This window comes from Mobula birostris, chromosome 12 (genome assembly GCF_030028105.1).
Source record: "Mobula birostris isolate sMobBir1 chromosome 12, sMobBir1.hap1, whole genome shotgun sequence".
Classification (NCBI taxonomy): domain Eukaryota; kingdom Metazoa; phylum Chordata; class Chondrichthyes; order Myliobatiformes; family Myliobatidae; genus Mobula; species Mobula birostris.
In genome coordinates, this window is record NC_092381.1 from 86,159,329 (window position 1) to 86,183,229 (window position 23,901).

At 41.6% G+C, this 23,901-nt stretch overlaps 1 protein-coding gene across 1 annotated transcript in view; it reads right to left on the bottom strand.

The window, feature by feature from the left end:
• Positions 1 to 1,380: 1,380 nt before the first annotated feature.
• Positions 1,381 to 23,901, bottom strand: part of LOC140206112 (procollagen galactosyltransferase 2-like) — a 184,479-nt gene continuing 161,958 nt past the window's right edge. The window contains exons 8-12 of the mRNA XM_072274289.1: positions 18,225 to 18,331; positions 15,904 to 16,036; positions 8,889 to 9,016; positions 7,797 to 8,003; positions 1,381 to 2,247 (exon numbers count right to left, since the gene is read on the bottom strand). Of these exons, the coding sequence (XP_072130390.1) occupies positions 1,974 to 2,247; positions 7,797 to 8,003; positions 8,889 to 9,016; positions 15,904 to 16,036; positions 18,225 to 18,331 (849 nt within the window). The 3' untranslated portion in view covers positions 1,381 to 1,973. The remainder of the gene's footprint in view (positions 2,248 to 7,796; positions 8,004 to 8,888; positions 9,017 to 15,903; positions 16,037 to 18,224; positions 18,332 to 23,901) is intronic.

Sequence of the window (23,901 nt, forward strand, 5' to 3'; positions counted from 1 at the left end):
GTGTATATGAACAATGTAAGTAATAAAGTCAATTCAATTCAATACTAAATTGAATTCAATTCAATTCAGAGAGCGAGCAGGCACAAGAAGAGTGGCTGCAAGTTGGCCTTACTGACTCAGTGAGTGATCTAGCCAGTCTGCTCTCAGCTCTGCCCAGCTCAAACCAACCCCCGATGAGCCAAATGGCCGAAGCCTGCCCCTATGTCTGATGGTCACCGCTTGCTGTGGCTCAGTTGAGGGTGGGTGGATAGTGGAGAGAAGGCCCATGGAAGTGCCTCATTCCCACCTGATAGAACATGTCCCACCTGCAGCAGTTGGCAAATCCATTCCCATCCATCCTGATGATCTGTCAAACACTCAGTCAACAGTTTGCCCATAAGTAAACTGGGGGTGACCTGTTTTGGGAGAATTTCAAATGAGGAGACATAGGTACAAAATTGGCGGCGGGGGGGCGGGGGGGAGGCATAGCAGTTTAAAACTGAGGCAGGCGGGAGTTTCTTGCAGAGGGCGGTAAATCTCTTGAACTCTTTACCCCGGACATTTGTAGTAGCTAGATCAATGGGAGGAATTCAAAAGCAATGTAGATATTTTTTAGAAAAATTGGAGAACTGAGGACAAAGAGATGAGAGCTGAAGTATATCTGTCATAATTATACTGAATGGCAGGGGAGGCCTGAGGTGATAAATGGCCTACTCCTGCTTTTATTTTCTTGCGCTCTCAGCATTTCAGGTCTTTGGTCTAGAACATTAAATTTGTTTCACTTTTCATTGATGTGGCCTGACCCACTGAGGGTTTTTTTAAAAATTTTTATCTGATAATCAAAATTATGCCATTTAGTGAAAGTAAATCAAGAAATTTGCAGATGTTGAAAATCTGAAATAAAAATGAAACCAGCGTTTGCAAAAACGCAAACAAGAGAAAATCTGCAGATGCTGGAAATCTGAGCAATACACACAAAATGCTGGAGGAAATCAGCAGGTCAGGTAGCATCTTTGGAAAAATCGGTCCTACGGAAGAATTCTAGCCCAAAACGTCGATTGTATTCTCTTCCATAGATGCTGCCTGGCCTGCTGAGTTCTTCCAGCATTTTGTGTGTGTTGCAGTGTCTGCAAATGTCTTGATTTGCTTTCACAAAATGGCATCATTTTGATTATCAGAGGATACTCATGTCCCAGTCAGGAAAAGTGAACCTTGATCTTCACTTATCAGTTGGGCAGATAATGAAACTGAACAGCTTTGTGTTGTTTTCAGAAGACAGCCAGAAATAAGAACGAAGATGAGGTTACACTTCTGGACAGTTGACATCCACACAACAGAGCAAGATTGCAAGCAAGCTTTTCCTCTAAAGAGGGGAAAAATAAATAAGAACACACACACACAAACAAATATTGTTATTTAAAGTAACACATCTGAATAAACAGTAGCATTTATAGGAAATCCGTACCAGCAGAATTACTCTGAATATTGATTTGAGGCACTAAAATGCTCTTTGATATAACAGCAGTTTGAACATTTAGCCCTTATTAGTTTAGCAATAGTTGAATAATTAGCCATTCTGTGATGAGCACTGCTCATATCCTACACCAGAGTGCAACTATAAATTTGTATCCTCTACGGGCAGATATCAACGTGATGTTGCACAATGGCAGAAACACATGCTATCCCTTGGATAACACAGCAAACATTCCACACCCAACATCCCTTTTCCTAAAGGTAGTGGGTATTATGTAATAGGTGAGATGCAATGCAAAGACAGAGAAAATGGGGGAAAAAGTAATCACTTTCAAAATAATCAACATATTCAATATTAATTAATAATTAGCCACTAAAATTAACTGCTGCTGTATCACTGCATTCAGTCAATTTTGTCACATTAGATATTGTTTTAGCTGCCTTCCAGAAGGCACTTTAACCAAATGACAGGGAGATGTTGACTCTGATCGCTGATCAGAGCCAGCCAGTGCAAAGGAGCGTCAAAGTTCATCTCGAGAGTCTGTGCCGATGGGGGACTGGGGCTGCAGTGCCTCAGTGTTCTGAGCTTCAGTACCAATCTCGCCCTGCTCTTTTGTCTTTTTGGAGAGTTTGCGGTTCCAGTCTGTCGCGATCTCATCATTGTCCCAGATTACGGAGGTTTCAGTATCACTGACGTAACCTGGTTCTCCAGTGTAGTGTGTCGGGAAAATCAGCAGTGGCTCCACTGAAAAGGCTTTCAAATCACGAGGTTCATAGAACTTCTTATAATCTTCTCTGTGTAAAAAAAAATGAGGAATACAATTACCTAAAATGTATTTGGCACAATTCATTTTCTCAAGCTAACTGGCATAAATCTACTATACAAGGATCAAAGCCTCAAAAGTGTCACTTTAATCCCTGCTCTGTTTTGCTGTTCAGGATAATGGACTCTGTACATAATTCTCACTGCCTTGATAAAGCAGCCAACATAATCAAGGACCCCACCCACCCAGACATTTTCTCTTCCATCAGGCAGAATATACAGAAGCCTGAAAGCACATACAACCAGGATCAAGCACAGCTGCCACCCTGCTGATGTAAGTCTATTTAATGGTTTCCTCATACGGTAAGATAGATCCTCAATCTCACAATCTACCTCATGATGATCTTGCGCTTTATTATTTATTTGCACTGCACTTTCTCTGTAGCTTTTACACTTTTTTCTGCATCCTGTTATGGTTTTACCTTCTTCCCCCTCAATGTACTGTATGATGTGTTGATTTGCATGAACAGTATGCAAGCAAAGCTTTTCACTGTATACTTATGCATGTGCCAAGAGTAATAAGCCAGTAATTTAATAGGATAAATGCCATACAGAAGTGAATAAAGAAAAGGTATGAGAAAGTCAAGCCACTTTCCTTGTCTGTCTGGAAATGACAAAACAGCTTGCCTTCTGTGGCCTGGGGTTTCCAATAGGTTCCATGCCATTAAGAAAGGGGTCTGTGGACTCCAGGTTGCGAACCCCTGCCCTAGCCAATGAGATACTTTTAAAGTGTAGAGACTGTTGTAATGTAGGAAGTCTGGAAATAGAGCAATGGCACAACCGGCCGAGCCACTGGCCCTCAGTGCTGGAGACCTGGTTTCGGTGCCTTCTGTGTGGAGTTTGCACATTCTCTCGGTGATTGGTTATGTTTCCCGTGGCTGCACCAACTTTTTTCCACGTCCCAAAGGTGTGTGGGTTGTTACCTCAATTAGCCACTGTAAATTGTCCTTGTTGGAAGTAAGTGGTTGAATTTAGGGGTGACTTAATTAGTGTAAACGGGTGGTTTATAATCGGCATGTAACCATCTCTTTCTGTTCTGCTTCTCTCTATGACTATAGGACCAACAGTAAAATAAGAGTAATATTGAGCAGTTTATTTATCTTTCTTGTGGTGTCATTGAAGTATTAGAATCAGAATCAGTTTTATTATCACCAGCATGTGACGTGAAATTTGTTAACTTAGCAGCAGCAGTTCAATGCCATACATAATCTAACAGAGAGAAAAAAATAATAAGTAAATCAATTACGGTATATGTATATTCAATAGATTAAAAAAACATGCAAAAACAGAAATACTGTATATTAAAAAAAGTGAGGTAGTGTCCATTTAGGAATCGGATGGCAGAGGGGAAGAAGCTGTTCCTGAATCGCTGAGTGTGTGCCTTCAGGCTTCTGTACCTCCTGCCTGATGGAAACAATGAGAAAAGGGCATGCCCTGGGTGCTGGAGATCCTTAATAATGGATGCTGCCTTTCTGAAACACCGCTCCCTGAAGATGTCCTGGTTATCTTGTAGGCTAGTGCCCAAGATGGAACTGTCTAGATTTACAATTTTCTGCAAGTTTGTTTTGGTCCTGTGCAGTAGCCCCTCCATTCCAGACAGTGATCCAACCTGTCAGAATGCTCTTTATGGTACAACTATAGAGGATTTTGAGTGTATTTGTTGACATGCCAAATCTCTTCAAACTCCAAAATATAGCTGCTGTCTTGCCTTCTTTATAACTAGATTGATATGTTGGAACCAGGTTAGATCCTCAGAGATCTTGACACCCAGGAACTTGAAGCTGCTCACTGTCTCCACTTCTGATCGCTCTGTGAGGATTGGTATGTGTTCTTCATCTTACCCTTCCTGAAGTCCACAATCAGCTCTTTCGTCTTACTGACGTTGAGTGCCAGGTTGTTGCTGCGACACCACTCCACTAGTTGACATATCTCACTCCTGTACGCCCTCTCGTCACCACCTGAGATTCTACCAACAATGTTTGTATCATCAGCAAATTTATAGATGGTATTTGAGCTATTCCTAGCCACACAGTCATGGGTATATAGAGAAAAGAGCAGTGGGCTAAGCACACACCCGAGGTGCGCCAGTGTTGATTGTCAGTGAGGAGGATATGTTATCACTAATACGCACAGACTGTGGTCTTCTGGTTAGGAAGTCGAGGATCCAGTTGCAGAGGGAGGTACAGAGGCCCAGGTTGCACAACTTCACAATCAGGATTGTGTGAATAATGGTATTAAACGCTAAGCTATAGTCAATGAACAGCATCCTGATGTAGGTGTTTGTGTTATCCAGGTGGTCTAAAGCTGTGTGGAGAGCCATTGAGATAGCATCTGCTGTTGACCTATTGTGGTGATAGGCAAATTGCAATGGGTCCAGGTCCTTGCTGAGGCAGGAGTTCAGTCTAGTCATGACCAACCTCTCAAAACATTTCATCACTGTCATGTGAGTGCTACGGGCGATAGTCATTCAGGCAGCCGACATTATTCTTAGGCTCTGGTATAATTGTTGCCTTTTTGAAGCAAGTGGGAACTTCCACCCATAGCAATGAGAGGTAAAAAATGTCCTTGAGTACTCATGTTAGTTGGTTGGCACAGGTTTTCAGAGCCTTACCAGGCACTCCACCGGGACCTTCTGCCTTGTGAGGATTCACTCTCTTTAAAGACAGCCTGACGTCGGCCTCTGAGACGGAGATGACAGGGTCATCAGGTGCAGCAGCGATCTTCGCAGCTATAGTTATGTTCTCCCTTTCAAGGCATGCATAGAAGGTGTTGAGTTCATCTGGTAATAAGGTATCGTGGCTATTCATGCTATTGGGTTTCGCTTTGTAGGAAGTAATGTTTTGTATATCCTGCCAGATTTGCCGTGCATCCGATGTCGCCTCCAAACTCATTCAAAATTGTCTGTACACCCTTGAAATAGCCCTCCTCAAATCATACCTGTTTTTCTGGTATAGGCTTGGGTTGCCAGACTTGAATGCCACAGATCTAGCCTTCTGCAGACAACATACCTCCTGGTTCATCCACGGCTTTTGGTTTGGGAATGTGCAGTAAGTCTTTTTGGATGCACACTCATCCACACGGGTTTTAATGAAGTCAGTAACAACTGCAGCATAGTCATCCAGATTCAAAGATGAATCCCTGAATACGATCCAGTCCACCGATTCAAAGCAGTCCTGTAGGTGCTCCTGTGCTTCCCTGGTCCATACGTTCTTGGTCCTCACTGCTGGTGCTGCAGTCTTCAGTCTCTGCCTATACTCAGGAAGTAGAAGTACAGCATGGTGATCAGACTTCCCAAAGTGAGGGCGTGGAATAGCACGGAAGGTATTCTAGGTGGTGGTGTAGCAATGGTCCAGTGTGTTGTTTCCTCTGGTATTGCAAGTGATCTGTTGATGGTAGTTGCTCAGTGATGTTTTTTCAGACTGGCCTGGTTAAAATCTCCCAAAACGATGGTGAAGGTGTTAGGGTGCGCTATCTTGTGCATGTTGATCCCATTGCTCAGATCATCTAAAGCCTGCTTGACATTGGCCTGAGGTGGAATGTAAACTGCTACCAAAATGACCCTGGAGAACTCCCGTGGTAGGTAAAAAGGACGGCACTTTACTGCTAGATGTTCCAGCTCTGGTGAGCAGAATTGGGACAGCACTGATAAGCCAGAAGATATGTCTTTCTTGGAACCGTGTCATGAGATCTTTTGCATTTGCCAAAAAACTCAAAGGGATTCTTGTTTAACATCTTTTCTGCAACGTGTCTCGTGCTGTGCAGCACTCGCTCAGTATGGCACTGAGTTGTTCTTTCAGATAATGTGCTCCAAACAGTCTCAGAAAAGTGCGGTCATTTCCTCTGACCACATCTGAATGATTCTGACTGTTTAATATAATTTAAGGACTGTGGCAACTTTATGTTTATGTGCAAAAATCTCCTTCTACAAGGAACAGAATTTCAAAAATTTTAACTCAAAAGGGGCTTGGGACCTAAAATACCATCACATACCTCTTTGTTTTACTTTAGATTCTCTGTGTTTTTCAAACCTGTTTTAATTTATTGCTTTATAAATGAAACTTGGTGAGACCAAGTATAACTTAAGCTGTTACCAAAGATAAAAGGAAGTAATATTAAAATAGTACAACACAAATTTACATAAAATATGTTCAGCCTTTCCTGATAGGTATGACCCCACCCTGAAAATTCCTCTGTGAACTATTTCAAAAATCCATCAATTGAAACTTCACTTGATCTGTCGGCGAAAAGAGTTCCTGCATTTCAGGTTTCACCATTCGGCATGCAAGCTAGTCCTGTCAGCAAGTTTACAACTCACATACTCAGTACTTTTTTTATTTTTTACTTGCAGTTTGTCTTAACATTGGCTGTCATTGTTTGTCTGTTCATGTATAGCTTTTCATAAATTCTACTCTAATTCTTTATTTCCTACAAATGCCTGCAAGAAAATGGATCCCAAGGTAACATTAACGTAATATACTTTTACAGTAAATGTACTTTGGCTTCATTAGTAGCCTAGTGGTGGAGGGAAGGAATCTGTTTTGCTGACGGTAATCTGAGCTGGTAAGAGAGCATTCTATCCCCTCAAATAAGACATTCAGTACACATCCTCCCAAGCTTACCAACATCCAACTTCTGTACAGTCTGTAAATAAAAACACCATTTCGGAGTCTGACAGGATGCATTTGCTGGTTACTGTGGGTTGCAGGCAACCTCTGCCCTGTGGGAACTCAGTTTGTAGTTACATTTCTGGCTTGCAAATGAACATTTACAGGAATGAAATGCTTCTGAACCTGGACAGAACTTGTCAAAGATGAATGATTCTCCTTCAAAGATCTGGACCACTCAATTTTCCATCAGCTACCATGTGGCAGGAGCTATAGAAGGTGGAGTCCCACAGCACCAAGTTGAAGAACAACTTCTTTCCTTTATCCATTTGGTACTTGTGAACCAATCTGCACAACACTAATCACTACCTCAATATAAAAACTGCAATCATTTTAACCACTTTTCACCACAATGGACTGCTCTTTGTTATTCTAGTTGTGTTCTTTCTTGTGTAATTTTGTACAATATATGTTTAGTTTATTTTTTTCTTGTGAATATTGTGCCTCTGATCATATTTGCTTGTGATGCTCCAGCAAGTAAGCTTTTCATTTGCACCTGTGGATACATGTTTATTTTACATTGAACTCGACTTTGTCTTGTAGGTGTGAAAATGCTTTATCAAACAACTTGGCTGCAGCAAACAAGTCTGCATGGATTAATTCTTGGTCCACCGAGGTTGATGACAAAATGGGCCAAATATAAGTTGAAGGCCTATTGATGGCATTTCAGTACCCTAATGTTATTAAGTGCTCCTTCCGCTCTGCACCTCTGAGGAACGATCTCTACTGAGAAAATTATGAAATCTCTAATCTCTGATGCCATTATTCTCAGCATTATATTGGGTTAGAACATCCTCTGTTGTTCCTCTCATGACTGGAACCTACTTTCACCACCCAGCCATCAGTCAGTCACTTACATGGGATGTTTATCGTACATGATGGGCAGAAATTCATCCACAGGCAACATCTTCCCAAGTGGTTCTGCTGCGAGAAGTTTTTCGGCGCCTTGCTGGGATATAACATAAGCCAATGTCCAGTAGGAATAATCTGCTTCCACAAGGTTCGTAATGCCGGGCACCGACTTCTCGGGGTGCTCCACTTGCATTCTCTTCCGGCCAATGTAGCTGAAGTTAAAGCAAGAAAGAAAAATGTGAGTGAATTTGCATGCAAGGAGCAGATGTTTGCAAGTTAAATATATATCCTGCATCAACTGAAAGCGTATCCTGTATAACACAGCGAGATGCAAATCTCTAATAGAGCCATAACCTCATATGGCACAGAAAGAGGCCCTCCAGCTTTTATGTCCATGTTGCCCATCAAACTCCCATCTATACTAACCCCATTTACCGTTCCCTTCTGCATGCTATCTAGATAATGCTGTGAGAATACCTCCTTCTAGCACTCACTCAGGCAGTATATTACAAATTCCAGCTTCGTTCTGAGTGAAAAGATTGCTTCTAAACCTTTCACCCTACACCTGTACTGTCTATGTAAAGATGCATGTAGCCTGAATTCAAAATGTATGTACGTAAGCTCTTTAACAGCAGTGCTTGGGTGTTCAAAATATACCATACAAGTTACTGCATTTGTTGTTTCAACATATAATTTTGATCCCCAGTTAATCAATTAAACTCTGAGGAGTGAGACACACAGGTACGTACACAGACACACAGACAGAAAGACAAAGGCTTATAAATATACACACACACAGAAGGACATAGTGGGACAGGATGTTCCCAGAAATTGTGGTGGAGATTTTTAGCAAACCATGTGTGAAGTATGAGCCCACGGCCACGACTATGACAGGTTGTTTGATTCCTAAATGTTCCTGAAGAAGATTTTCCAAGTGAGAACAGCTCTCATCAGATATTGTATTCATGTATTACACAAGGAAACAAATTATTGCTAGTTCTGTGGAAATCTAGTAAATAGTGATGAAATACATAAATCCTGGATCATTCAATCATATGCCTTTTGAATCTCTGTTTTTTTTATCCAATCATACTCACATGAGATCCCAATCCAGCTGGTTATCCTCAATATCTTCCATCAGCTTTGTTATCTTTCTTCTAAAATGTGGTTTAAATCTATTATCGTCTTCCAGGACTAGAGCTTTCTTCAGCCTTCGGTCGATGACCTGAAACAAGGAGACCCACCATAGAATACGTTTTAGCACTGACAGACTTCCGTTGCTTTGAGTGTAGAAGATTAAGGGATCACACAACTTCAGAGCCTTCCAGCATGGAAAGAAGACCTTCTGTTCAAAGAGCTTGTGCCAAGCATCAAGCACCCATTGTAGACCAATGCAGAACTGGTCTGGGTAGGGTGAGCAGAGGGAGGGAAAACAGTAGGGCTGAGTTTGGTGATCAAGAGAGTAACGAAAGCTGTGAGGGTGGGTAGAGAATAAACAATTTCCTCAATGGGACAGTTTCAGAACAACTTTCAAAGCTGGTTTGATCTGGATGTCATCTAGGAGTGTGGTTGAAATCCGAAGCTCTCCCCAGCAAGCCATTGTAACCACTCTGACCACACTCGGACATTGAATCTCAAACAGAATTTGACTTCGTATCACTGATATATGTAATGACATTTATTGTTCTGTGGGAATAGTACAAGACATTTTGTAAAAATTTAATCCAAGAGTAGTGTAGGAACCTCCCATCACTCCTGTCCAGGCACAGTAACTATTCATTTTAGTGCATAGCTCTGTCTTCATAATGAAATTTCATAGAATTTACATCTACACTAATTACTAAATTAGTAAATTTAATTTTTTCGAAGTTCTCTGATTTTATTTATAAAATATTTTGAAAATTGATGATAATTCCAATAGTATGTTTAACGTTTGAATACTGGTGAAGACTGGAGACATTGAAGCTACTCGGAGCCAGATCAACCTTGAGACATAGACTTAACTATTTATTTCCATGGGATTTTTTACTGGGAGACCAATTGTTATGCAGGGCCTCAACAAATGGATCAAAGCTAGTTGATGAAGATCCCTCCCAGCTCAAGTAGTTAGTAGTTAGTTGAGCAGTTGTTCATTGTTCTGAGGAAATACTTGGCCATTGAAGTCAACCAAAACCCATCTTGGATGAAACTGGAGCATTTATGCAAGCAATACTGTGCTTGAGGCACAGGTGGCGCTGTTTTCTCTGTTTACCAAACAACCACAGCACTTGTTGAAGGGCTGAGGTGAGTGGTTACCTGTCTAGGTGTTCAAGCCCTGTAATTTTAACTGCAAAGAGCAAAATTTGAGATCCATTAATTTAAAAAAACTGTGAATGAGGATATTTTATCAAGTTCTATCAAAACAGTTAATTGTATACCAGATATGGAAAACCTTCTGATCAGTGGTTGTATAAGACTCTTGCCATGCCAAGCCCTGTTGAAGTCAAAAGCAACTCATAGCTGAGGAGAAAGTGCCTGAGACCATGGTATGTGTGAGTGGTAATATCAACCATTCTCCAATTTTAAAATGTAAATTCCAATTATGCATAGTATAAATGAGCTTTTAAAAAAAGTTCACATTTATGCACCAAAGCAAAGGTAATACATTCACCTATCTTGACTTTACCAATTTTGCACTGTTCTGCTATCTAAATCAGGGGTTCTCAACCCGGGGTCCACAGTTAATGGCAGGGGTCCACGGCATAAAAATAATTGGAAACCCCTGCTAAATTAAGACCAAAATAACAACAAGGGGCACTTACAGAGTAAATCATTCTAAGGTCTTCAACAACTGTTTGCATTTTCTAATTAACACTTCCATCTCATTATTGATGAAGGATTTTTTTTTTACCTTACCACAGCTCTTTCTCTTTCCGCAGCTACTGCTTGAACTTCTGAATATTTTTGGCACTTACCAATTTTTTTGTTCAGATTTTCAGCATCTGTAGTATTTTATATTTTCATTTTAGTCTCTCTCCCTGTCAACTGAATAGTACAGCTGAAAGAGTGGCTGAGGAACTGGTGCAGGGGGCAGCGTTTCAGATTCTTGGATCATTAGAACCTCCTCTGGGGCAGGGCTGACCTGTACAAGAGGGACATGTTGCACCTGAACTGGAAGGGAACCAATATCCTGGCCAGGAATGTTCGCTAATTTTACTTGGGAGGGTTTAAACTCATTGGGCAGGGGTATGGGAGCACGAGCATCAGGTCAGAAAGTGGATGGGTGGAGGGATGGAGATGAAGTTAGATGTCAGGACAAGTAAAAACAGACAGGAGAAGTAATAGATACAATAGGACAGATCACTTGAAATATGTGTGTTTTAATCCTAGGAGCGTTATGAGGAATGATGAGGAACACAGTGCATAAATCAGTACATGGAACCATGAAGCTTTGGCCAACACAGAGACTTGGTTGAGAGAGGGCCAGAAATGTGTGCTAGATGTCCCAGGATTTCAATATTTTAGAAAAGATAGAGAGGAAGGTAAAAGAGGAGGTGCACTACTAATCAGCGATAATGTCACAGTGGCACTCAGAGGGGACAATTTTTATTTACTTACTGAGATACATTGCTTTCCTTCACCTTGAAAGGACCGACAGAAAAACCAGGAAACCTAACACTGAGGAAGAACCTGACCGAAGGTCATGACCGTCTGTCTTCCCTATATTTCCACAGTTTCTGGAAGGATTGCCAAGATCCTGAAGAAATACTGGATTAATACACTCCACAAGCCCATAAGTGTTACCGTAAGCTTATGCAGATCAAAGATGAACTGGGACTCAGGACGGTTGGCGTTTACAGGAATCCCTGTGAATAAGGAGTAGCGTATATCAGCCAGATGGGACGCACGGTGGAAACCCGCTTTGAGGAGCATAGGAGGTACATCCATTTGGGTTACCCAGAGAAATCAGCTGTAGCAGAACATTGCATTCACAACGATTAACTTTGACAGCACAAAACTACTGTGCTGTGCCAATGGCTTTTGGGTCACCTGCTGAAGGAAGCCATTGAAATAAAACAAGAGGAAAAGCATTTTAACCAAGACAAAGGCCTCATTCGAAGGAAGAACTGGAATTTGATTGTAAACAAGGTGGGACAGTGGAAACCTGATTGGATGAGGGCTAACCAATCAGGAGGGACTGACGACGGGAGTATGAATACCACTGGACTAGACATACCCAGGCATCATCCCTGATGAAGATGGCAGAGTTTGTTATCAAAATTTTGATTAAAATGGATAAGCGTACCCGGCTGGAAGCCCGATAGGAGTTTATTCATCAGGTATGCTGGGAAAGCACTAGGTCCTTTTTCAATCTGGTTGCTACCATTGGGGTTTTCAACTTTCATAATATAAACTAGAACCTTCTTAGTGCAAGAGGTTTTGATAGGGCAGAATTTGTTAGGTGCATACAGGAGGGTTTCTTAAATCAGTATGTAGATAGTCCCAACAAAAGGAGAGGCTATACTGGATTTGGTGTTGGGTAAAAGCCTGGCCAGATGATCAACCTTTCAGCGGGTGAGCAGTTAGGGAACAGTGCCCACAACTCCTCAAATTCTTAGGTAGGTGGAGATAAGGATAATGATGGACCTTGCAGGAGGGGAGTAAACTGGAGCAGGGCAAATTACGAGAGCATTAGGCTGGAACTAGGGAGAGTTAATTGGGAACAGCTGTTGTGGCGTTGTCCACATCCGACACTTGGAGGGTGTTTAATGACCAACTGCACAGGGTACAGAATAGCTATGTTCCAGTCAGAAGGAAGGACAAGGACAGCAAGGTAAGAGAACCTTAAAAGAGTCATTAAGAGCTACGTGTCAAACATGAAAAGGCAAACCCAGGTAAGAGTGGTAGACTTCCTTCCCTGAAAAGGTTTAATCATGGCATGGCCACAGTAAAGGAATGTCGCTCAACGCATTGGGTCTACCCCCACTCTCTACCAGAACAACCCTGTGGTTAAGTATCCAGAAGCTTGCAAATTTATTTATCCAATCCTCTTTTGTAGCGCAAGCAATTAAAGTTCTCTGACTTCATCGCATTATCATCCCTGAGGCCTGACATGGTTGTTCCGTCAGAAACCTCAAAGCAGGTGGTCATAGTTGAACTGACAGTTCCTTGGGAAGACCAGATAGAGGAGGTGATTGAGCATAAGAAAGCCAAGTACCAGGAGCTGGTAGAGCAGTACCAGGGGTGGAGGGCACAATTCCAGCTTATAGTCATGGGATGTAAAGGTTAATCTGGTTTCTCACTGTGCAGAACCTACTCTCCCTTGGCATTACAGGGGCTGCAAAGCAAAGGGCCATCAGGACCATCACAGAGGCCATTGAGAAGTCTCCAGATAGCTATGGATCAAGAAGTATGATCTGTGAACTAATGCTGCTGGGACACATGCCAGGGCTTGAACAAACCTGGCTGAGAGTGTCTGATGTTGAAAGGCCCAAAAAGTCCAGTGACCCCAAGTTATATTACTGATGATGTGCCCCAGTGCATCCTAGCATGTATCTCAGTATCATGTAGGTCACAATGTATCCTATGTCTACTATCTGCAAACAGTGCATTTCAGATTCGAATCACATTCTGCATGAAAAAAAATCCTTATATCACTTTTAATTCTCACCTGTTTTATTTTATACATGATCTCTAGTTCTCGACTCATCCAGCAAAAGGAATGGTTACTCTGTACTGACCCCTTATCATTCTGTGCACTTCTATCAAATCTACTCTGTCTTCGGTTTTCGAAAAAAATTGTCCCAGCAACTCTAATCTATCATCCCATAAACCATTATTTTTCTTTTGTTTAATGTGAATCCAATTGCTTTGTGGTTACCATACATGAAACCAACTTTTATCAGGAATTACTGAATTCTGGAGTAACTTAAATTCACAGTGGGATTAAAATTTACATCTTCTGCTTAATGGCCTAGGGCAGTGTCCAATAAATTAGACGCTGCAAAAGAAAAATTCTTCGCCATTACTTTTGTAAATTTACAATCTGTGTTGCATCACAGATAATACAGACTAATGCACACTTTCAGCACTGAACTGAACGTCAACCTACGGGTCATGGGTATTTATGACTAGAAATCTTCTCCTGCTCAGAACTTTCTCCAAATTCTGTTACCAAGGGGAGCCCCAAGAAAAAGCATGCAATTCCTCCAAGTTGTCATGCATGATCAGCGATTTATCATTCCCTGTAATCACGTGCAAGCATCCAGTTTCAGAATGATATTGGCAGAAGTTTCCAATCAGACTCACTCAGCTGCAGATGATGGAAAATGGTACAGTTTCAGACATCTCATAACTTCAGGTCGCATTTATCTCAAATTCTATAACAGGAGTCGGCAATATTTTTGCCTCTGTGGGCCAGATCACGTATTAATGAGCGAACAGTGGGCCAAATAAGTGCCATAAAAGACTTGAAATATGGGAATTATCCATTTAAATACATCTAGTTATGTTTTGCCTCAAATTAATGAATAACGCATGCTAGAAAATCATTTGTGCTTAAGGTTGCCTACCCCTGTTCTATAAGGAGGCCCACGTCTTCTTTTCAATCAAAATCCAATGTTAAATAGAAAGCAAATAATGAAACAGGCTATGTTTACCCTGGGGCACGCTGTTTTCAAGTTAGATCAGGCTATAATTGTAATAAATGGAACTCCCAGTGGTTGGTTCATTGGTCAGCAGCTAACCTCTAAAGATTCCAAGTAATGAGCACTTTGAATTGGATTGATGGATCCACAATGGAAGACAAACAAAAGGCAAGGAACTGGACAAGATCCAGTGAACCGTGACCAATCCTAATTTGGGCAAAGTCCTCTCCAAACAACTTCCAGTGACATTCAATAACATTTCCATCATTGAATACCCCACCACCAATATCACTCATGACAAACTTAATTGAATAGGTGGCACAGTGGTACAACTAGTAGCACTAATGTCTCCCAGCTCCAGAGACCTAGGTCCAGTCCTGACCTCTGAGACTGTCTGGGCGATCATGTGGGGTTGCCTCCTGTGCTCCAGTTTCCTCCCAACCCAAAGCTGTGTGAATTGTTGGCTTAATTGGCCACAATTGTTTGCCCTTCTTTTGTAGTAGGTTAGTAGTAGGAACACATGAGAATGTGGGGAGAATGTGATGGCAATGGTATAGAAGCAGCAAAAAAATGGGCAGTTGATGGTTGATGTAGTCTCTGTGGGAGGAGGGACCTGTGTCCATGCTGCATAACTCTATCACCATTAAAGCAAGGGTAGGTCAGAGGTCGACAACTCAAAAAAAGATTGACACCAGCCAGAACCAAATAGACTCCTTGATTAGCACACTCATCTACCATCCTAAAAATCATCTGCTCTCTTCACCAATGGCTGCAGTGTGTAGTGCGTGGCATCTACAACTTGCACATCCGGCCTATCTATCAGCACCTCCTAAACTCACCACCTGTACCACCAAGAAAGGGAGCAGTTGTGTGTGGACAACACCGCCTGCAGGTTCCACTCCAAGTCGCACACCATTCTGGTTTGGAACAATATCACTGGTCCTTCATCATTCCTGGATCTATATCCTGGAGCTCCCATGAGGCAGACTGCAATGGTTCAAGTAGGCAGCTCACCATGACCTTTACAAGGGCTGTGGGTGAAGGACAGCAAACGTTGGCTTTATTAAGCCATACTGAGATTCTCAGAAAGTGTGTTATGCATAAATGGTCAAAACTATCAGCCACTGAAGACCTGAGGTGATAGTTTAGTTCCTCTCGGGGCAACACTTCATAGTGAATATAAAAAGAAAGCCTGTGAGAGAGGGGAGCCACCCTGAGGTTGATTTTCCATTTCATTGGCAGGAAGGGAGACCATATAACCTGCCAGCAAGTCAGATCAATTCAGATGCAACTGAGAGGCAGGTCAACACTTTCAACAACAAAATATCCTAATCTTAATCTCAACAAAAAAAAAACAATTTCTGAATTTATAGAATGTTTTCGCACTGAGCCAAGTGCAGCAAATATTGGCACACACAGTTTACATGAAGTCAATTTCCAAGCAGCAGAAGCACGTGAGTGCGCAAATTAGAATCCATCTTCTTACCTCTTTCCAGATGTAATAATGGCTCAGGAAGCAGCCAATTTCTCCCCGTGTAAGTATTCGGCCTGAATATGGATCATGGTAGCCTGGTAGCATTTCAATGTTAAGTGCTTTCAGGTGACTTGTATTGAGAGCTCTGTTGATACAAAACAGACAGGTACTGTATGTCACACTATTATACTATGACTCTTCAGTAACAGAAGCTGAAGTGGAATCTTCAGGATGCTCGGAGAACACAGAATGAAAATGCATTCTCTGATTTTCTGGTTTGTCTCCTCCAACACCTACTCTTTCAGAATGCAACAGCAGTTTGCGCCTTATTTATGTTAATCCTATGCCCCGCACTCTTAACAGTGCAAAGCATACTATTTGAACGTCAGTTATGAGCCACAAGTGTATGTTTCAGTTTCAGTGGAAACTTTAAGCCCATTGGTCCAATTACCCATCTCAATGTATTGTGTCCTGTGGGTACCACTGCCTATGTACACTGGCTTTTATTCCCAATCTCCAATTATTTGTGAACCAAATGGTTTGCTCGGCCAATTCGGAGAATGTGTAAGAGGCAACCACATAGTCTAGGAGCCACTAGTAGGCATCATAAAGTAAGACCAGTTCATCTTATTCTTTAAGGGGTATGCTCAAAGATCAACACCATACCCCTTTGCTCAGGCTCATTCTCAATACTTACTATGAATCCAAAAGTTTAGCATACGACGGCTTCATTCTTTACTATTGATTCCCTAGCTGTCCCTTGTTATGCTCATTTATGCTGGTTTCAGCCGCTGCATATTATGTATTTTTTTTTCATTTTAGACCCAGAATATTGAATTATAGAGGGATATAGTGTGGAAATAGGCCCTTCAGCCCATCGAGTCTGTTCTGGCTATTAACTGTTCATTAATACTAATACTGCATTATTCCAATCTTTATTCTCCCCACATTCTCATCAAATTCTCCCAGATTGTTTCACTCACCTATATATACACTAGGGTCAACGTCATCATCATCATTATGTGCCAGTCATACACTTCAGGCGATCATGGTGACCTTGAATGTTCTTGGCAAATTTTTCAACAGAAGTGGTTTGCCATTGCTTTCTCCTGGGCAGTGTCTTTACAAGGCAGGTGACCTCAGCCATCATCAATACTCTTCAGAGATTGTCTGCCTGGAGTCAGTGATTGCATAACCAGGACTTGAGATGGGCACCAGCTGCTCATACGACTATCCGCCACCTGCTCTCATGGCTTCACATGACCCTGATCCAGGGGGCTAAGCAGGTGCTACACCTTGCCCGAGGGTGATGTGCAGGCTGGTGGAGGGAAGGAGCATCTTACACCGCCTTTGGAATTTGCAATAGCCAATTAATCTGACAACCGCATGGCTTAGAGGTGTGGGAGAAAATCAGAGCACCCAGAGGGATCCCACATAGTCATAGGAAGAACATGAAAACTCCACACAGAGAGCTCCAGAGGTCAGAATTGAACACAGGTTTCTGGTGCTGTAAGATAGCAGCCACTAGGCCACTTAACTCATATTTCTGAATGCCTCAGGACCCCTTATGAGAAGACACATGTTCCTTGAAAACTGGGAGTGAAAGGGGTGATGTGAGTTTTGGAACCAAGCTTTCTGAACATCCATGCAGCTTTTAACAGTGGTTCTTCTGAACATTTACTTTCTGTCTGTGTCCTATCCCCTGGCTAACAGGTTGAAGGCCCTTTGGTTAGAAGACAACCTACTGGAATAGCCAGGTCTAGTGGGAGATAGTGTGGATGGTATCCTCTTTGCCGAGGCTCCACTGGTGATCGTTAAGGGTCAGTGATGATGGTTGAGGGGAATGGAAGCTGCTTTGATGTTGATCTGGACCAAAAGCCAGTGGTCTGGAGGTGGAGATTGTGATGGGAGATGTAGGACAAATGGAAGACATATGATAGTTCAGGGGATTCTATTGGTAATGGCAAAGGTGACGAGCAGTTGTTGGCTGATGTTCACCAAAGGAGGGTGGTCAATAAGTGTTGGTGGGGGGTGGGGATGGCATTCAAGTGGTGGTCAAGATGAGGGCTAGGAAGGTTAAAGGTTCTAAAGTTGATTGGAGAGTAGGCTGAATATGTTTTGGTGTGCAAGTGTCAAAAGGTATCACAAGGATGCCCAGTGGTGGTTGGAAAGACACTAAAAATGGTTGGGAGACTTAAGGGGTGCCAGTTTATGGGTAGTCAAGGATTTGGGGGAAAACAGACATATTCAGTGGGTGTAGATCATCCTGCCTAACAAGCAATGCAGCAAAGCCACTTTCCACACAGTTTAATTACATCAGGATGAGTACTTACTTCCCGTCCACTGCATCAACTAACTTGGTATCAATGTCCTGTTCATAGAGTGTCCGGAGCATTCGGTCCCTCCTGTCCTTTCTGCGCTTGAGATTTATCATGAAGATCTAAGCACAAGTTTACATTATATAATCAATACAGATGGCCTAGTGACCATTTTACATCATTTTAAAGTTTCTCTCAATATTCTAATAAACTGACAATTTATCAGTGAAGCTATTTTTTGTCTCTGACAGGCCACTCAGAGAATATTTTGCTTTATAAATATGTACATCATCTAATATTTGTAGTGTGTATTTTTAGCTTCATTCTTTTGGAAGGGAATACCTTATGACTAACTCCACAGTTCTAGCAATGACACATCCATTCACGTACAGCAAACACATCTATAAATTTTTTAGGTGTATGTCACAAAATCATGGGCAATATTCAAAGAAGTGCGGCAGATTTCTTCCAGTGTCCTGGCCAATATTTATCTTCCAGCTGGCATCACAGTAACAACAGATCTAGTCATCACCTCTTTCCTGCTTATGAGATCTTCCTGTCCATAAACTTCCTTTTACAAAATAAAAGCCCACTTGGCCCTTTCAGACATTTAACACAACCATGGCTGATCAATCACCTCGGCACCCTATTCCTGCTCTTTCTCAAAGCACCTGATTCCTTTTGAGACAGAAGTCTGTCTACCTTCTTGTTAAACACATTCAGTGACTTGGCCCTGAAGCAGAGAATTTCACTGGTTCACCATTACCTGGGTAATTACATTTCTCCTCATCTTAGTCTGAAATGCGTTGCCTTGCATACTGAGACTGTGACCTCTGTTTCAAGACACTCCTATAGGCAGGAGAAATCATCCCTACATTGTCCATAGAGCCATGTCAAGATGTTGTACATCTCAGTTAGATCTCCTTCTATTCCCCAAAATTCATGACACAGACTTAGTCAATCCAACATCCCCAGAGATGACAGTGCCACTGTCCCAAAAGCTGGATTAATATAATTGATGGTATTAAAGTAATTAGAAACACGGAAAACAGGAGCAAGAGTGGGCTATCTGACTCTTGCGACCTGCCCTGGTGTTCAACATAATCGTGACTGAGCATCCAAACTCAGCACCCACTTCTAACTTCCCCCCATATTCCTTATTCTCTTTATCCAACAGTCCCATATTTAACTCATTCTTGAATATATTTAACTATTTGGCTTCAGGGGCCTTCAGTGGTAGAGAATTTCTCAGGTTCACTACTTTTTTGGGGGAAGAAATATTTCCTCACCTCAGTTTGAAGTACCTTGTCTGGTACCATAATGGTGGGACCCCCTAACTCTGGATTCACCCACCACTGGGAACATTACTCCCGCAGCCAGTGAGTTCAGTGCTATTGGAGTATTATACTTTTTAATTAAATCCCCTCTCATTCTTTTAAACTCTAATGAAAGTAAGCTCAGTTTTTCCCAAATCTCTCTTTGTATGTCAGTCCTATGACCCAAGTAATCAGTCTGGTGGACCTTCTCTGTACTCAGCTTCAGTTTCAGTTATGTGGAAAATTTAATGCAGACAAGTATGAGGTATTGCACTTTGTGAGGACAAACCGGGCTTACACAGTAGGGCACTGTGCAGAGCAGTAAAACAGAGGGATCTGGGAATACAGATCTCTAATTCCTTGGAAGTGACATCACAGGTAAATAAGGCAATAAAGAGATCTTTCAGCACATTGGCAGTCATAAATCAAAGTATTCAGTACAGGAGTTCAGATATTATGTTGAAGTTATGTAAGACATTGAGGTCTAATTTGGAGTATTATGTGCAGTTCTGGTTACCTACCTACAGGAAATATATTAATATGTTCAAAAGAGTGCAGAGAAAATTTACATGTATGTTACCAGGACTTAATGCCTTGAGTTATAGGGAAAGATTGAATAGGTTAGGAATTCATTCTCTGCAGTGTAGGAGATTAAGGGGAGATTTGATAGAGGTATTCAAAATTATGATGGGTATAGATAGTGTATATGCAAGCAGACTTTTTCCACTGAGGTTGGGTGAAATTAGAACTAGGGGTTAAGGGTGGAAGGTGAAATGTTTAAGGGGAACATGAGGGGTATTTCACTTAGAGGGCAGTGAGAGTGTGGAATGTGCTGCCAATGGAAGTGATAGGTGTTGGTTCAATTTCAACATCTCAGAGAAATTTGGATAGGTACATGGACGGGAGGGCTATGGTCTGGGTACAGGTCGATGGGACTGGGTAGAATAATAGTTCTGCATATGTAGACAGGCCAAAAGGCCTGTTTCTGTGCTGTAGTGTTCTATGACTGATGGGGCTAAGTAGGTCTGTTCACTCTGGAGTACAGGAGGTTACGAGGTGCCATAATCAAAGTACGTAAAGTTATGAAGGATATATATTGGGTAGACTGCAGGAAGTTTTCCCCATATCAGAGGTGAACAAAAGCAGAGGACGTATTTATGACTCTATGTTTCCATGACTCCTTCTGAGAACATCCTTCTTTGAATATTCTTACACAGAAAATAGACCAATATGGACAGAATACACAAGCTAGAGTTCCACCAGTTGTCTTAACCAACTACTATAAGACATCCTGGATGCTACCTTCAAAGCCTCTTGCTATGAAGACTAACGTTCACCTGCATGCTTACTTTTATCAGCAGGTGTACAAGGATTGTGTTGAGGACAACAAAGTGGCTCTAAGACAGAACAATGGCACGTGAGACGAGCCACCACTCAAGGCACCAGAGACCTAGGTTCATTCCTGACCTTGAGTCCTGTCTGTGTGGAATCTGGACATTCTATCTGTGACTACATAGGTTTCCTCTGTATGCTCTGGTTTCCCCTACAACCCAAAGATGTGAGAGCTGGTAAGTTAGTTGATCAATGTCAATTGCCATGGCTGGGAAGGTGTGTGAAAGAATATGATGAAAGTGTGAGAAGAATAAAGATAGGATTAATGGGGGATTGATGTCCATGGGTGTTTGATGATTAACATGCACTGAAGAGCCTGTTTCTTTACTATATCTATGAACCTATGACATGCAGGTCTTCTTCCAGCTCTGCCTTTCCTATTTCACACCAATCAAGGTTAGAAGACATTTGAAATCCTTTCACTCAGATCAGGGTGAGGATCTGGAGTTTTCAAATTGAAAGGATGAGATCCCCTCATCAGTTTTAAAAAGTACTTGGGTGTGCACTCGAAGAGTGGCCTTAGGACTAAAAGCTGGTGGCTAAATTTAGGTAGATAGTTCTTCATCGGCTCACATGGGTACGGTAGGATAGGATGGGGTGAATGGTCTCATCTGCGATTCCATGGAGGGACATTTTGACAAGTGAAGAGGTGAATTTCAAGAAAGAAAGATTGAAAGACTGCAAGCTGTTTGGAAAATTTCAGAGTTTGGGGTGTATGCTTAGAAAGTGACCTGCTGCTATGTAAAGTGTGGCCACATTATTTCCTTCTTGAGTTGCAGAGTGCAGAAGTAAACTCTTCCACTTGCCCTATCCATGTCAAGTGAGACCCTATCATTACGAATCCCATTTTCCAGCAATTTATTTGTCGCCTTCCTTGTCTTAGTGATTCAAGTGCTCTTCTAGGTACATCTTAAACATGAAGAGTCTGAAGTGCCTGTCTCCACCACTGGCTCAGGCAAGCTCTGGATGAGAAAGTTCTATCTCATGTCACTTCTAAACCTCTTACTCATTACCCTAAGATGTTGTATAGCCAACACTTCAAATAACAGGGTTATTGTATTGCAATGTCAGCTAACTCGATAAATTATCTTGTTCTGCTCTATTTAAAGTTGCATGCAGAGGGGTGTAGGTAATTCATGAACTTGCTAACAGATTTATTATACAGAGTTTTGGGAAACCAACTGAACACACTGTGTTGCTTGTGGCACTTTATAATTTATCTTCCATTATAAAATGCCATGAACCTCATGTTTCCTCTTTGTGCTGCTGACAGAAGGATGGTCAGCACTGATCTGGGGGAGAGGAGGTATGGATTGGAAAGGGAGTGAATAGCTATTTATGTACATTTTCCTGAGCTCAAAGGAGGAAATGATGCTTCCACTCGCTCTAAGATTAACTCTGCTTCTCTTTCCACAGAAGCTGACTGACTGGATGAGTTTTTCCAGCATTCTCTGTCTATATTACAATGGTTTCAGCTTGATCAGGGAAGTTAATATGTGAGATGTGCATTTGAAAGAGATTGAAGAGCATACATTGCCAAAAACACTGGAAAGAAAGAAACAGATTAATGTATCAAGTGTAGGATGCTTCCACAGAATCAGCAAAATGACAAAATAAGTGTCACAGAAACAGTTGCGTCACTTCATCGAGTCCATGCTGACTCATTGACATTATTTATTTTCTCCCCCCATTTTGTCATTCAGGTCAGAGGAAAAGTTGCTTTGGGTTGCAAGTTGCCACAAGTTATCAGGCTGGTTGTAAATCCCTGCTCATTAGAGATAATTTACTGTGGCCAATTAATCTACAGACCATTGGGATGTGGAAGAAGCCCAATGGAAATCCACACAAGAGAACATGCAAACAGTTCGTGGGTAGGGCTGGAGGGCAGGATTGTAACTGCATCTTCAGAGCTGTGAGCTATCAGCTCCACTTGTCGCAGTGTTGTGTGTTTTAAATTGTGAAGGTGGAGAGGGACGGACAGGACAGTGGGAATGTGTGTAGTAGGGTGGAGGTTAAGATTGCCTGGGGAACATAATTGTATGAGGTGACATCTCCTATTAGAAAACTGAGGTGACAACACAAGAGATATAGGAGATTTGCCTTACTGCATGTTTCTGACATTCCCTGTTTTGAATTCAGACTTCCAACCACCTCATTGGTGGAAGGCTTCAAGCAAAGACCACAGTGGAAGAAAGCGTCAGATGGAAGGCTAACTCTGGATTGCATTTTAGTCAGAAGTTATCAGGCTCAATGTAAATCCCCATCTGTGGGGAGGAAGAGGTCAGTATTCAGGTCAGAAGAAACACGTATAAAAAAGCACTAATTTGTCTTCCATTTCTTTACGTTTTTGTTTTTAATTTTTTGCTTGTTCTTTGGGTCATTCCTCAGCTGTTATTCAAAGATGTTTCTGTCAGAGATAATTAAATGTTTCATAAATATAGCAAACATGAAACCTTTAACATAAATGGCATGCTAGACTCTCAGACATTCTAATTTTCTGGAAACGATAACATAGGCAGTCCAGGAATAGAAATTGTATCTACAGCCAATGAATTTACAGTGGAGTCAGGGGATGATTCAGAATCAATCTGATTTAACTGCTGTTAAGCAAATGACTCAGCCTGCAACCAGTTATAGCTTATCATTGGAGCAGACGTGATGATGAGATCTATCAAAATAATAGCAATTTTAGCATGTATGTGTACCATCCTTTATTTTCTAGATAATAATAATCCAGGTATTGCTAAAGGAAACAAATTTGAAAAAAAAAACACAGCTGAGACCAAGCAGGATGAAAAAAAAACAAAATGAAATGGAACTTCTTAAGGAGGTTCATACAATTATTCGCAAGTTCATTTTCTCATATTCTAGCCCTTTCTAATTTGACCGTTCACCTTTATGCAGTAATTTCTTCTCCTGCCCATGATTTCTAAATTAAGCCAAAAGAAGTCTATTTTTATTACCCACTGATAGATATTAAAATG